The following is a 15,794-nucleotide window of genomic DNA, read 5'->3' on the forward strand; positions in this document are numbered from 1 at the left end:
CACTACACTAAACATTTTTATGGTAGATTCTTGAATGTGACTTGCCTAAGCAGTTTGGTTTCACATTTAAAAATGCAAAGTAATTGGTGAATATTAAAAATATGGTGATATGGAATAAGTGGAGTATGACAGCAGAATAATTGGAATAGCTAGAAATATATTGGCATCTAGCTATGAATCCAGAGGCAGGACTTCGTTCCAGTCTCACACTGAAAACTGCCTCAAGCTTTAAATATGATCCAGCTTTAAATGGGTACTTGGCCATTTAGGTCAAGGTGACCAGACTTCATTCTAGCCACCCCTTTTCCAGTGTGCCTTACTCCTGATAGCCCAGTATGCCTTTTGGCTCAAGCACACTTGACTTCTCATTTGCAGAACCTACATATCCCCAAAAATCTTTTATCTTTGGTTGTAATCCTTGTCCACTCTGATGTGGACTCCTGAACTGCAGACTCGCATATTCTTTTTGAAAAAAAATGCTCTTCCACTGTGGTATCAAAGAAGGGAACATTTGAAATCCATCTTAACTTCCAGCTTTGTAAAGAACTATTATTATTATTACAAAGTACGCTTATCTTTTTGCACTATAACTTCTTGGTATTGGAGAATCAAAAGTAATGCATAAAATGGATATAGATGCTGACAAAGTTGTTTCTTTGTGGCTAGTGATGTAAACAAAAGTGAGCTGAAGACAAAATCTTAAATTCTACGCAAACTGCACAGTAGCAGTGAAAGAGCTGGCCATATGGTCTTCACCACTATTGGAGTACCACTCCTCCATGGTATTGAAATATGTTCCCTTTTAGTAGAAATCTCAGCTTTGCTTGTACAATGGTAAGATGGCTATAAACCTGCAACATAGATTTCATTTCATTTCATAGCACACTTGTATTTCATGCACCACTGCAATAACTGTTGCACCTCTTAAAACAATGTCCCTCATGGTTGTTCTATTGAGTATAGTTTTATATATGGCTCACAGCAGTGTTCAGGAAATATGGATTACTCCAAAGGGAATTAGATGGAATGAAGGAAAAATACATTTTAAAAAAAAAAATCTGCTCCTTAAATAACAATTCCAAGCTCATTTTATAATTTAAATTGTGGTGCTGTGTCGTGAGATAAAATAGTTAACATTTTTAAGCTATGACTTAACATTTTTTTTTGATTCTTCTTTACTTCCATAGTAGACCAAGTCATAACAGCTACATTTTAAACAGTTTTAAATACAAATGGATTCAGTGTCATTGCTAAGTCCATAATAAAAATTATTTTAATGGTCCAAGGAGGTAAACAGACTATTGGATTTAGTCAAAAGAACACAAATGTTCCACAGTAAGCTATTCTATATGTGTTGTGTGGATCTTTCCAATTTGGCATGCCCTCCTTATACTGTGTCCAGCACTTTGGATGAATAAATCCCACTTCACAGAAGTTAAAATAATATTGAAATCCTGTCAGCTGGGGCTGACCAGTGGTTACGTTTTCCACAGGGTAATGCATTTGCAAGGACGTCAATCTCATTCCACTGTGTGGCTCTCTTCGATGGACACTTTTCCACAATGGTAACAACAAGGCACATTCTCATGCTTTCTGTGGGTCAGTGTCCTTGGCAGGTCTTGCAGCACATCTGTCTGAAGTATGCTCGACTGCAGAACTTGAACTTCAGCACCAGTGGACAATATGCCACTTTGTTCACATCTTTGCACTCTAATAATTAAGGGTATTAAAGAGAAAAAGAATCAGAAATAAAAATTAAACTACAAAGAAAATTTAACATGCTTCTGCTCTACCCATCCACCTTGCCCTCTTTGTAACTACTCTTCCTTAATCATCTTAGTGCATACAGTATATTTTTAAAAGCCATAAAATCATTTGCAGGTCTTCTCTCCCAGAAATTCAGAAGTGTGCCCAATTTGTCTTGAAAAAAAAATAAAAAAAAATTAAAAAATAAAAATTATTGCAATAAATGACCACTTTAGACAGCTAGGAAACATGAGTCTTTTTTTTTTTTTTTTTTTAACAATACTTTTATAGCTTCTTTCTCAGGAGTTATTTCATTCATCTGTGAGAGGTTATCCAAAATCTAACACAATTCACAGTATTTGGTACCATGCCTGTGCATTTGTAAGAATCCTTGAAATAGTATAAGCATTGCAGTGAACAGGGATGGAGAAAACAAAGAGTGTTACAAATCAAGGCACCAACAGTGTGAGTTCAGCAACCTGGCCAAATGTTGTACTTGAGGCTCAATTCCATGTGTCCACACTTTCTTTTACACAGGAGAAAAAGGCACTTTTATGCCTGTAATAGGCATGCAAGAGCTTTTTTTTTTTTTCATATTTGCATTTTCCCTGTATGCTGGGCTTACTGCCTCAGCAGCCCTTGTCATACTGGCAGGTAAGTGTCCCAGGAAGGGAACAAGAGCTCTGTCACATGGAGCAAGGATTCCTTTCTTTCCATCCCACACCAGCTGTACCTGCAGTGACTTGTCGGTGTTCATTACAGGAGCACTGCAGGAATATGCAATGGTTCTCCTGTGGCTCAGTTTCCATTCTGTAGAAAGAAGGTGGTAATAGGGAATGGAATAGTTTGGTCTATACCCAGTTCTTAGTGTGATATGTAAGAGACATAAAGCAGTATCCAAGAGCTCTATTTTACACTCAGGTTCTACATCTCAGATTTTGCTACTGCAGATTTGCTTTTCATCGGAGTAAATATTGTGGTAGGTGTCTGATACAGGAGTTACCACTCCAGTTAATAGCATTTGTGTATTTTTTTTTTCCAGGCTGATATTAAAATAGGACTTTGGCAAGGAGCCTTGTTTTGTGGGTAGGAAAAAGGAAGAGATGTATACACAGAAAAAGCAAAACCCACAAATCTGAAATGATGTAGGAAGGATTATTTCAGAAAATAATTTGTCTCAGATGCTGTAAGTTTTCAAGGTTGCATTCGATACTTCATTTCTTCTACAATCTTTCTCACATTAAATAGGTATAAAGAAAATGTGAATAAAAAGGACTGGATCTAGCTGTACATTGAACATTATCAGATACTGTGTTGATTTACTGTCTAAAAGTGAAGACTTTAGTGAAGGCCAGGATCTTGTTGCTCAAAGGCCTGACAGAACAAAAGTCCTTGAATCCCAAGTGTCCATAAACTATGTATGAAAAAGACAACAGAGACACACAAGCCATGCAAGAAGTAATAGTGAAACAAACACAATCTGGACGTACAATCCTTCAGCTACTCCTATTTGTCTTCTATATATATGTTTTTCCTCCAGAAAAGGTAGCTATGAGCAGTGGGGTTCAAGCTGCAAGGATGCTGTAGTAGAAAGTTATATGCAGATGAGACTTTTTAGTATTTGAACCTAGGAAAGCATTAGTGACACTGAACTCAGGGTCTGTACTTAATGGTACTTCTGACAATGCCCACGTGCATGCTTTTAGCTAGACAAGTAAAAGCATGAAATGATTTAAATTTTTATTTTATTTACTCACATATAGTGCTTTCATTGTAATTCTTGACTCTAACTACCTTTTGTTTTATGCGCTATTTTTCTAATTTTTAATTCTCTATTTGAAAACAGAGTTGGATGTCAGGAGAAAAGACATTGAGCATAGCTGTTTGAAAGAGGCATGTTTCTCCATTTGCAACTACATGTGGTCACTACTTTATTTCAAAAACTCTTCCCAAAAGAGGTCAAATATATTCCAGAAATATTTCAGGTCCCTGTGTTTATTACCACTGAGAACATAGGAGAGAAAAGTAGTGACTTATAAATAAAACGAGGAATAAAAAGGTTCACTTGATCTTGATGAGATGTAAAAGTTTATTCAATCCCCCAAATAACCCCATACACACCGTGTTTAGTTAAATACAGGAAAAGCCACTAACTATATTTTTGCTAAAAGTAGGATTTGAAATTATCCCATTTCATGTTTCTTAATGTTTTTCTTCCTCTTGACTAAACCTGGACACTGTTCAGTCAGTGCCATTTGGACAGCAGTGAGACAATATCCTGGAAGGTGCCCACAACTTCTGTTTTAAATATCAGTTTTGAAATAGATACAGAGGTTGATGAAGTAGCCTATTCTTCACAGGACTGTCATTGAATGGAAGAGGTTTAGCAGAGCTCTTTTTGTTCCTAGTAACTACTGTTAGCAAGTTTCAATAAAATACATATATTAATCTCTCCTTTCCTTGTCAGATCAGACAATATTATGATACCAAGTATCATATTACAGTAATAAAGCAGAGAATGTCACAGTGCTGTCAACTAAAGAGACTGCAAAGGCTTACCACAAAAAATACAAGGGAAACTGAAATGACATAAACATAGATTAAATAGTTTGTCATGTAAAGTTTCAGGTGGCATTTAGCAGTCTAGATTCAGCAGACATACATACTTAGAGAATAAAATCATTCTGAATACATTTCAAATCGTGTGGTACATGCTGTCTGGAGCGCAATTCCAGCTTTGAATGTAATGGTACTCAGCAGCTACCTCAAAACCTTATCTACAATGTTCTAAATCTCCAGTGAAGAGTTTACTGAAAATAAAGAGCTAAAGGAGATGTTTAATGTGACAAGATACATGTTAATTTTCTTTTACTAATCCTATATAACCAGAATTTTGACTATTATTTAATGTAAACAACCTACACTTTCCGCAAGAAAGCACTTCCAAACTTTACCAATGTGATCATTACACTTGCTGAAAAATGTGCTGAAAAATATGTACTTTCTTATCTTGGGTTAGCAAAACTAAGTTGTTCAGAAATTGATGAATGGGTCCCACTGGCTAGCACTAGAATTTTGGGATTGAAGGGAACCAGGAAGTTCACTGCAGTTTGAAATAGGAAGGGAATTCACTCAGCAAGCCCAACCCTTCTGCAAAGCAATGACTGGTTGCTGAGGGTGCTTTTCCCCACAGTGGAGCCCGAAGCACAACATAATAATTCTGGATGGCATGCAGACTAAGTCCCTATGTGCAGGCAGATAGGCACTGCTACATACGTGCACAAAGAGTTGTCAGCTTCTCTTTTGTCTAAGGATTTTTAAGGCCAAAGTACAAACAGAAAATGTGCAATACAGGCACATTATTTTGCGAATACTCAGTTTGTGCTTCTTATATTCAGTATGTAATAGTTCTGAAATGTTTATAAATTAGGATTTATATTTAAGAAATGATTACAAAAATATTGAAAAAAATAACTAGAAAACATTTTTTGTCTTACTTTGGGATAAGGCACCCTTATTATTTCATGGATTGCAGCTAGGTTCTTCTGAAAGGATGTAGGTATTTTAAATTGGTAAGTAAATTCTGAGATTATGTTTACTTCTGAGCCATTTGAGCCACTTAACCACTTACAAATAATCAGTGGTTTCCAGTAAAGACCTTCAGTGTGGGACAAAAACAAAAATGGGGTGCTAAGTGGCAATATGACTGTCTTTCTATTGGACAAGATTGTCCTAGCATCTTCTTCCTTTTAATTACTCCTAGGACTAGTAAAGTACCATGCTAATGATGCTGCATAGCTGTCACTATGGAGCTGGCCAAAGAGCTGAAGTCCAGCTGGAATACCATGTAAGTGTTTTTCACCTTTTTTCATTCTGTGGATCCCAACAACGTTCCAGTGAAGGTCTGGGTCTCTGGAAAACACTACAGCCAACAGACTTGCTTTTCATAGCTACCCTGCACAGCTCTTCTTTAAATAAGTCCATGAACATTAAGTATCCATATATCTCAGACAGAAAATCCCAGACAGAAAAAACAGATCGCCTTATTTTCCTGGTGTTAAAGAATTACTAACGCAATGACTTGACCTTTTCATCTTGAAGAGGAGACTAAGACTTAATCATGCACACTTAAAAATATTTTACTACCTTCATTACTTTGGAAAAAAGACAACTTCTGTGTTTGGAAATAAAATAACAGCTAGCTGTTGAGCTTAAAGGAGAGGAAGTTTCCTACATTGATAATAATTGCCTAGGGATTACTTAAGAGTACTAAACATAGCAATGGAAATTAAAGTGACCAAGGAAAACTCTATTATGATGACGTATTTCTAATGAAAACATGGGATGATGAGTGTCTATTTAAAGTTAAAAACTCCAAGTGACAAATTGCTCACAATCAATTATCAGTGTATTCCTAGGAAGATTTTAGTATGCTCTTTTTCATCAAGATGTCTACATTGACAGACTTTTATGACAATTTTGAAGCTACGGTGTGAGCCTAAATGGATACAGAAGGTTATTACATGAATGTCAAATAAGGAAAGACTAGCCTTTTTTTCCTTTTTTTTTTTTTTTTTTAAGTAAAAATCAGAGCACTTGTTCCATATAAACAGGACATCAACCTACAGTACAGTTGGAGAACCACTGCAAAAGCCACTCCATTTACATTAATTATGCTAAAGGAGTAGTGATATTGAGATTGTCAAGTGAAGCACTCACAATTTGGGGAATACTTCTTTTAAAAGAACTACAATTATTGTGCAATGTTTCGTGATTTCAATGTTTCGTGATTTATTATGATGATTTTTGACTGCTTTTTCCCTTCCACACAAAATGGAATGTAATCATCTGGTGAACAACTATTCTAGACTTTTATGATCAGCAAGGAAACTTTTTGCTGCCTAGCACTCAAATTCTACTTTGAAGACAGAATTTCCCAAGAGGTTTACACGGGGAATTTATGAGTCCAGACCTGGAACCCTTCATAAACATTAACACACTTATTTTGACATTATTATCTAATATATCTGTAACATAAATTATGTTATGATGAAGACAGATAATAGTCTGATTAAATTAGTTTGTATTGTGTAAACATACTGAAATTATTTCAAACAGGCATTATGAATACAGGAAATTCAAAGTTAATTAGAAGAAGCTGATAAGTCAGTCAAAGTATAAAAACAGAATTGTTACACCATGTAGCATTAAATGTTTTTCAACGAACATGTGATTAAATAATTTTGCCTGCTCCACTGCTGAGTGAGTACAAACTCAATGGATTAAGAAACATATCATGTTATCCCTGCTATCATGAACATTTCCATTCACCAATATAAAGACTGGAAGATTAATGACACAAAATTATAGCAATTTGTCCGTGGCTACATATGGTTTGTTTGCTTGTTTGTTTAAACAAAGAACCTGTATGTAGCATGTAGCTTCTCACTGACTTCACCTTTGAACTACATCGACTAATTAGACAATAATTGCAAAAAAATTAAGTCAGTCTGGGCAATGATTTAATGTAGATTTCTAATAATAAATGAATAAGGTAATACTGACCACTTCACTCTTTCTTTGTTTTCACTCAGACTACATTATCTTAAGATGGCAAACTTACCTTCCGTGTTGGAAATGGGAGTACTGTCACATTTGCTTTCACACTGCTGCATTGATGGAGGTCTAAGTGTTTCTGGACACTCACTAGATGCTTGTCCGGTATATGAGAGGCACTGTACTGTTCGCATCTGTTGCCCAAGACCACATTGTGCAGAACACTAAAAATAAGACATAAAAAAGTAAAACAACTCAGATTCAACTTTTAATAATAAAGCAAGACAACAGGAGAGCAGTCAGGAACAAATGTGCACATTTGCCTATGTACACACAGGCAATTTTCTAGGTTAATACAGAAAATTATTTTCATAAAATATTTAGGATGTTTCTTTTCTGACAGTATACAAGCATTTGTCTTTCAAAGAAAATAAAACAGTGCAATGTTAGCTTCTTAAACTGCTCAGATTTGAAGTAAGAGAATAAAATTTACTCTATTTCATATATCATGTATGAGGTTAAGTGCATATTTTCAATAGAGAAATCATCTAGTTTAGAACAAAGAGAAGAAAAAAACAAGGACAACAAGAATTCAAATCTGATAACAGAATTTTTCTAGGAACAAAGAGAAGCATCTTTCAAACAAAAATACTTTGTGGTTTCCAAACGTTTTTGAATTTCTGTATCTAAACAGTGGTTTTGAGACTTAGATCAATTTAAGATAAAAATGTATCTGAACAACTAATGTAAAAGAAAAGATGGACTGCATATGAATTATACTGTAATACCACAAACGATTGTTTCCTGATTAGTTAATCTCCTGAAGTGTTTTATTTTCACTACAGGAAAATTTATCAGCAAACTTAGAAAATATCAAGTTATACATGTATCATAATTAATATACACGTATCATAATTTATCATAATTAAGATTTAAAAAAAAAAAAAAAAGCAAAGAAACCCAGTACATCCTATTTAGGAACACTCCATAACTGGCAGCACCATTCAACCTGTGCTGTAACAATTTAGAACCTCAATAATTAAGCATACTTTATACAAAATTATAAAAAATAAAAAAAAATAAAAAATAAAAAACTCAGTTCTTTGGGCTGCTATGTATCTTTCTGTACAGTAAAATACACTAAAATGGCTTTGTATTTCCATGAAGTTTCTCAAATTAAATTCTATATATGTTAAAACTAAACTTGCAACATTGCTGTATTGCAAATTCCCCTTCTATTAAACTTTAGTAAGGACTAGTTCATTTTTAAAGCATGCATATGGAAACTCATGCAGCAGAAACCAGATTATTGTCAACAAATCCTTTATAGTTCAGCCGACAATAATTACTCTGCACCATATTTCAATCTGAAATAAACTGATTGAAGCTTTCGCTTCAGTCATGGGAACCATCCCTTATTCATTTCCAGTAACACATTTATGCTTAGTAGGTGGTAGAGCCTGATACTTAATGAGTAGGAGACTAACAGCAGTAAATGTTTATATGGACTATCTTACCTGTCCCCAGTCTCCAGTCACCCAGCGAGGAGGAGGACATCGACCTAAACTACAGCGGATGCGGACTGGAGGTTTACTTTCCTCTTGGCATTGAGCAGCTGGAAAAGTTTTTAAAAGATCGCTGCTTTTGCACAGAACAATTCGGTGTTTAAATCCTGGACCACACTTTGGCGTGCACTGAAAAAATATTGGTACAAACAAATAATGAAAATTCCAGTAAAAGGTCAGTACACGTTTTAAGAAATAGTATGGAGAAGTTGAAAGATATATTTATGTTCTTACAAGTAAACTATAATTTTCCCAAAATGGTAGTTTTAAAATTATTACAAACATGAACAAGCTGGCTGATGACTGCTTTATTAAGTTAAATCTTTTATAAGTTTAATTTAATAAAAGTACATTTCCTTTGCTATTTATGTGTCTCTATTATTTGCTTTTGTACATGAAAACCTTTAGGTTAGGTTTAAGATATGCACTTTGCTGTAAAGTAAAAAGCACTGCCACATGCATCATTATTATGAAACAAACTTGAGTGTAATTATTTCAGAAACAAAGTAGAACTCAGTTCTACTTTTTTTAACACAAATCTTGTACACGCTAAGCATATGTCTACTAGAAAACTAGGAGAAGGAGGGAAGGAAGAGAAGAAAAATCTGCCTGGCTGAAATGAAGAAAGAATTAAATATTGATGCTAAATAGAGATCAAAAGAGAATGACAATGAATATGTCAGGTCCGCCGTGTCATAATCATAACTTATTTTGGTCCAAATTCTATGGAATATTGCATGTTTTCTGGAAAAAAAAATCAAATAACATGCATAAATCCTTAAAGCAGGAACTGGAAGCAAGTACCCCTTCCTAGCTCAGTGCTTAAAAATTACTTGCATTCAATCTCCTCTTCCTGGCAATGGAGCATTCTGTGAAGCCAACAGGAAAGAGAGAGAAGGCTGGAAGGACCTACCACCATCATTAGGGTAGTCTACAGATTTGTGATCAGTTCACTTTGAGAAACAGCAGGAGACAGAAAGACTTGAACCTCAGAGTTGCAGAGGGTTGTGTTCTGCACTTTGGGTGGTGCATTCTAAAACCTGAAATACTATAAAAACACAAATAGCAAGCTATCACCAGCTGAAAACTCAGATCGTTAGACATGCTGAAAGAATGTCTTCTTAATAGAGGCCTTTGGAGAGGATATGTGGAGAAATATCTAGCATGTGAATCACTGCGTGACTTTGGGAAGAGGTTGGCACTCAGCTTCTCTTATGCATCAAGACAGGCAAAAAGTCGAACTTCCGATAATCAGTTAAATAAATGTCAAAATCCAGTGTGCCTATGGAATTTTATAATCCCAAGAATATAGTAGCAAATAAACAAGAGTTTGAGGATCAGCACTGGAGTTTAGGTGTATCTTTTTTCTAGTCTTGTTTGAAAACATATTTTTAAATCTATGTCTAAACTGCAACTTGAGGAAAATTTTTCAGCTACTTGTACCAAAAAAACTTTTTGGAGTTACTCGTAGTTAAAATTCCACTAAGATGGACTACACCCTGTACCCAGAACTGAAAGCAAAGTAAGGAAACAGGCTGTCTACAATAATACTGAATCACCAAAACTAAAAAGCATCAACAGAAGTTAACACAAATGTATGTCTCCAAAGCATGTGAAAGACAAAATACCCATTCAAAGAAAAACAGAAAATCATGTTCCCCACTATCACACGCCTGTTGAATTTTTGACTCAGCGGAAGTCATGACTAACAGTAATGTGAATGCAAAATAAATTTACTTGTCTCTGATAAGGTTCTTCCCAAGAAATCTTTATTTTTTGCTATTTTATCTAGAAATATATAGAAGTAATTTACAGTGTGAAGAAGAACTCACCTCAACTACTTCAAAGTATTAAATTTTTTAAGTTGATATTACCCAAGAATTATAGAATCATATCACATCCCAAGCTGGAAGGAACCCACAAGGATCATCAAGTCCAACTCCTGGCTCCACACAAGACCACCCCAAAATCAGACCAGATGTCTGAGAGCTTTGTCCAAACACTTCTGGAACTCTGACAGCCTTGCACCCTCTGGGTGCAGAACCATTCCCTAACCCCCAGCCTGACCCTCCCCTGTCCCAGCTCCATGCCGTTCCCTCGGGTCCTGTCGCTGTCCCCAGAGAGCAGAGCTCAGCGCCTGCCCCTCCGCTCCCCTCGTGAGGGAGCTGCAGGCCGCCATGAGGCCTCCCCTCAGCCTGCTCTGCTTGGGGCTGAGCAAACCAAGGGGCCTCAGTCACTCATACATCTTGCCCTCTAGACTCTTCACCATCTTTGTGGCCCTCCTTTAGACACTCCTTTAGACATTCACAAACAGTTTTATGTCTTTCTTATATACCCAAAACTGCACACAGTACTCAAGGTGAGGCCACACTAGCACAGAGCAGAGCAGGACAATCCCTTCCCCTGACCCGACCAGCTAGCAGTGCTGTGCCTGGTGCACCCCAGGGTACAGAGTTGATCCTTTTGCTGCCAGGGCACACTGCTGGATCATGTTCAACTTGTCATCAACCAGAACCCCGAGATCTCTTTCTGTGGGACTGCTCTCCAGCTTCTTGTACCCTAGCCTACACATATAGCCGGGGCAGCCCCATCCCAGGTGCAGAATCTGGCACTTACTCTTGTTAAACTTCATATGGTTGGGGATTGCCCAGCCTCCCTAGTGTGTCAAGCTTTCTCTGCAAGCCCTTTCTACCTTTGGCAGAGTCAACAGCTCCTCCTAATTTAAAGCCATCCACAAACTTCCTAAGTATGCCTTCAAATCTTGCACCCAAGTCAATTATGAACACATGAAAATGATCTGGCCCCAAAAAAGGCAACCTGTGGAAGCCCACTAGTGTCTGGCTGCCAGCTAGATGTAACCCTATTTCCTACAAACACTCTGAGCCCAACCCCCAATAGCCAGTTGTTTTGTCTAGCTGTATGCTGGACATCTTGTCCAGAAGGATACTGTGAGAAACAATATTGAAAATTTGACTGAAATCCAAAATATTACATCTATTAGCTGCAATGATTACACTCTTCTAGACAAGCCACTGTCAGTTTTAATATAGGTGTGGGTATTTTTATAGAAACGCAGTATCATAGAATGCTTTGGGTAGGAAGAGACCATCTAATTCCATGCCCCCCGCCATAGGCAAGGACACCTTTCACTACACCAGGTTGCTCAAAGCCCCATCAAACCTGGCCTGAAACACTTCCAGGGCTCCTGCCCTTCTCTTAAAGATATCAACTAATCTCTATGTTTACAAAATAAATTTGTTTCTCTGTCCTACAAGATAGAAAATTTCTTGTTAATTAATTTATTGTTCATTACCATGTAAAGTAAAAAAAAATGTAACTATACTGATGCTCAACAACTACATTAGTATATGAAAGATTTTAAAAATTTCTTAATTTTACCTAGTATTGCTTATTTTTCATATAAAAGCAAAGCTTTAGACCTTGCATTCCAGAGAAATGTAGCAAAATTTTCCACTGGCTTCAAGGGAAGCACTATTTGACTCTTCTATTTTCACTCTTGTTTTCTGTACAAAAACAGAGGCAGCATTTTCATGCTTCTGTCAGAAAATCATATAAATATATATATATTTGAAGTATATTACTAAAGGGATTTATATATATATTATCTTTCTAGGAACACTGAGCAGAAAAAAAAAGCTTTTTTCCTCATTATATTAAAATGTTATCATCAGGCAAAATTTGTACAAGAAAGAAGTCAGCACTTTTTCACAACCAGATGCTTAGCAGAGCTTTAACCTTTAGATGAGAATATTTGTGTTCAAAATTATAACACATTCCACCTCTATAAAAGGTTGGATGTGAAAGCTCCTATGTTGACATTTTCAACGATGATATAACAGTCAGTAAAGTCTGCAGAAAGCAGCAACAAGGGAATGCTTATATTTGATAGTATTTAGAACATATATGTATGGCTCCATAATTTGTCAAATAGATACCACTACATGTTAGTATTGAGACAATGTCCAAATATTCCAACCAGAAATGAAGTACCATGGTAATGGTCACAAAGAGCTTAAAACTATCAATGCCACAGATATGATGTGCGTTTTCAACTGAACATCCTTTTCTACTCATCCATTCTTTCCTTCTAGCTCCTTCCCCTTCTGCTCCTTCGAAGTCAAATTCATTCTTGACAAGCTGCAATATGCTATATACTTTTTTAGATAAGGACAAGAACCATTTAAAATATTTTCTGCCTTGATTTAAATTCCCTATTTCTTGTGTGAAATGCCAGCCAACAGTGGGGTAAAAAAATACTGTTCCACATGTAGACCAAGACATATTTTAAAATTCACTGTGTCATTTCATGAAGTCCTGCTCTAAACTGAAAAAAGCTTCTGAAATAAATATTTCTTCCTAGAGGTTTCAAGATATACAACTGATAACTTTTTATAGAATCAATTAAAAAATATATATCTGTTATGTTAAAACTGTATAGAACTAGAGACAGATCCAGGTACAATCTGTGAAAGATATCTGTTTTATGATATCAAATCATTTACAAAACCTGGTACAAATAACAGGAGGTTTAGAACCAAAAACCTGTATGATAAAGTACTGAAAACAAAATAAAAGTCAGAAGTTCACACTGTATTTTAAAAAAAAAGAACTTTCTTTACATAGAAGTTCACTAAAATGACAATTAACTCCTCATGAAACAAAGCCAAACAGTTGAAGAGTATAGCATAGTAACACATTTTCTTTTGTTCAAAGAAAAATAATGTACATAATGGAGAAAAAAGTCTACACAAGTAGTTTCTTCATCTGAGAAGAACACATGGAGATTATATAGGCATGAGATCCAGAAAGGAAGGAAATGAACCTCAACACTTTCTATGGTAGCTCACAACACATGAAGATATTACTACTTTTAAGTTCTGCCATAATGTTTAGACTATTATTACTAACAATGAATGAAGACTCCATTATTGGAGGTATCAAAAGCCAGCTGGACATGGTCTGGGGGAACTGATTCTAGGTGCCTCTGCTTGAGCAGGACAGTTGGACAAGATGACCTCCAGAGGTCCCTTCCAATTTCAACTGTTCTATGATTCTGTGAACCTGTATTAAAAAATATGGAAAGAGCTGATCAGTACTACAAGTATGGCCACTCAGAGTAAGGCTGGTAGGCCTCCTTCTTCATGCTTTGAATTTCCAGAGGTTGTAATGATTTTTGGAGATAAAACTACCTGTGGATAGAAGAGATCTGTGCAATCACAAGCACAGTAACCTTCCCGATTGTTTAGAGTGCTTTATAATTTATTTTGAATGAAAGACTGTTTCAAGACAAGCAAGTATACAGGAAACGGGATATAACGAATAATGGGTTTATCATTGATAGATTATTCCAGTTTACTCCAACAATTTTTTTATTTTATTTTTTTTTTTTCAGAAAGAGGAAGCATAAGATTTCTAACCTCTGGCCTCCAGTCAAGTGGTTATCCTCAATGGTGTTTCAGAGATACTATCTGCAAAGACCTTATAGGATCAGTCATGCGACTGGATCTAATTCATATTTCTTCATAGTTTACTTAATGATAGATACTCATGCAACAGTGGTTTAATTTGTTGTGTTACTGAAATTACAGAAATTAGCAGCTAGCACAAGTAACTAACTGACCTTGGTGCTAAAGAGGTATGCTTTAAAGAAAGAACCGGAAACCTTGAGGACAAGAATAACTAAAATGAAGTGAAATTTGACAGTACAAAAAGAACCCTTACAGTACAAAGAGAAACATTAAAAACAAACAAACAAACAAGAATCTCTATTTAAACTGGTAAATCACTAACTGAAATGAAAAGAAAAAAAAAAAAAAAGGAGGATAAAGTTATGGATGTACTAACAGAATGTAAGATAGCTTAACTAATCATTATGTGATGTTTGTGGAACAGAAAAAGGTATACCAATACACCATATGTTATAGTTATTTTCAGTAGAGGCAGGAAACAAAATAACAAGGCACATACAAAATCGCCTTTGGGGTAATATGTAGAAATACATATAGACTTCAAACTGAAACATGAAAGCACAATGTGATCAGGGTAAATTCCTTTTTGATGAATAATAGCTGGAAAAGAAGTAGGGTTTGTTTCAAAACAAAGGGTTTGTTTCAATAACAAAAGCAAACGTACAAACTGGTATGGAATTGGAACATTTCTTGCAATTCAAAAAGTGAAATTCAGGAATAATTTTCCAAGAAGCAGTATGACAGCTCCAAATTAATTATTTTTAAAACACTGTTTAATCCATTTATCAGAATAATTATATTATATTGCTGCATTTGACAGCAGGGCCATAGACAGGAAAACCTTACTTGTAAGTACTACAAAGGCTACATTGAGATAAAAAGAGAGGTGATATAAGAGTCCAGGACAGATGGATCTGAAAAAATATGGAGCCATTTTTGCATTGTGATTTGCATGTGATGGAGTACCACTCAAATATATCACTGAACCAATCTGTCTTCTTTCAGCTGCACTGGTTAACATCCTTCAGGTTTAATACTTGAATCACTATAAGGACTTATGCTGAAACAGAAATCACCGTATTGAACAAAAGATGCTTTCTTCAGTTAAGAGAATACTAATTTTCAGGTCTGCCTCTTAGGGCATGTTGCTAAAAAAGGTGATGCTTTACATGAGCATGGCTACTTCAGAAAAAAAAAATCTTGCAGTTTACTCTGGATTTTGATAGTATAATCCCATCAACTCTTCTCTCCGGCTATTTTCCCATTCAAGAAACAATGGAAATGCAAATTGACTTTTTCTTTAAGATCTGATACTGAAAGCTTATCTAGTTTTTATTTTTTTTTATTACTTTACTATTCTATTTCATATTTTACTATTTTTCTATTATGATTAATAGCAACAGGTCATAATCGTTTGACAAAATAACAGAACTGCCAA

General features: G+C 35.6%; 1 protein-coding gene across 2 annotated transcripts in view; it reads right to left on the minus strand.

Annotated features, from left to right (window-relative positions):
* Positions 1 to 1,058: 1,058 nt before the first annotated feature.
* ADAMTS6 (ADAM metallopeptidase with thrombospondin type 1 motif 6) overlaps positions 1,059 to 15,794 on the minus strand; it is a 150,715-nt gene continuing 135,979 nt past the window's right edge. For both annotated transcript variants that reach the window (XM_032206598.1, XM_032206597.1), the window contains exons 23-25: positions 8,820 to 8,996; positions 7,370 to 7,526; positions 1,059 to 1,710 (exon numbers count right to left, since the gene is read on the minus strand). In XM_032206598.1, the coding sequence (XP_032062489.1) occupies positions 1,601 to 1,710; positions 7,370 to 7,526; positions 8,820 to 8,996 (444 nt within the window). In that variant the 3' untranslated portion in view covers positions 1,059 to 1,600. The remainder of the gene's footprint in view (positions 1,711 to 7,369; positions 7,527 to 8,819; positions 8,997 to 15,794) is intronic.

Source organism: Aythya fuligula, chromosome Z (assembly GCF_009819795.1).
Source record: "Aythya fuligula isolate bAytFul2 chromosome Z, bAytFul2.pri, whole genome shotgun sequence".
NCBI classification, from domain to species: Eukaryota; Metazoa; Chordata; class Aves; order Anseriformes; family Anatidae; genus Aythya; species Aythya fuligula.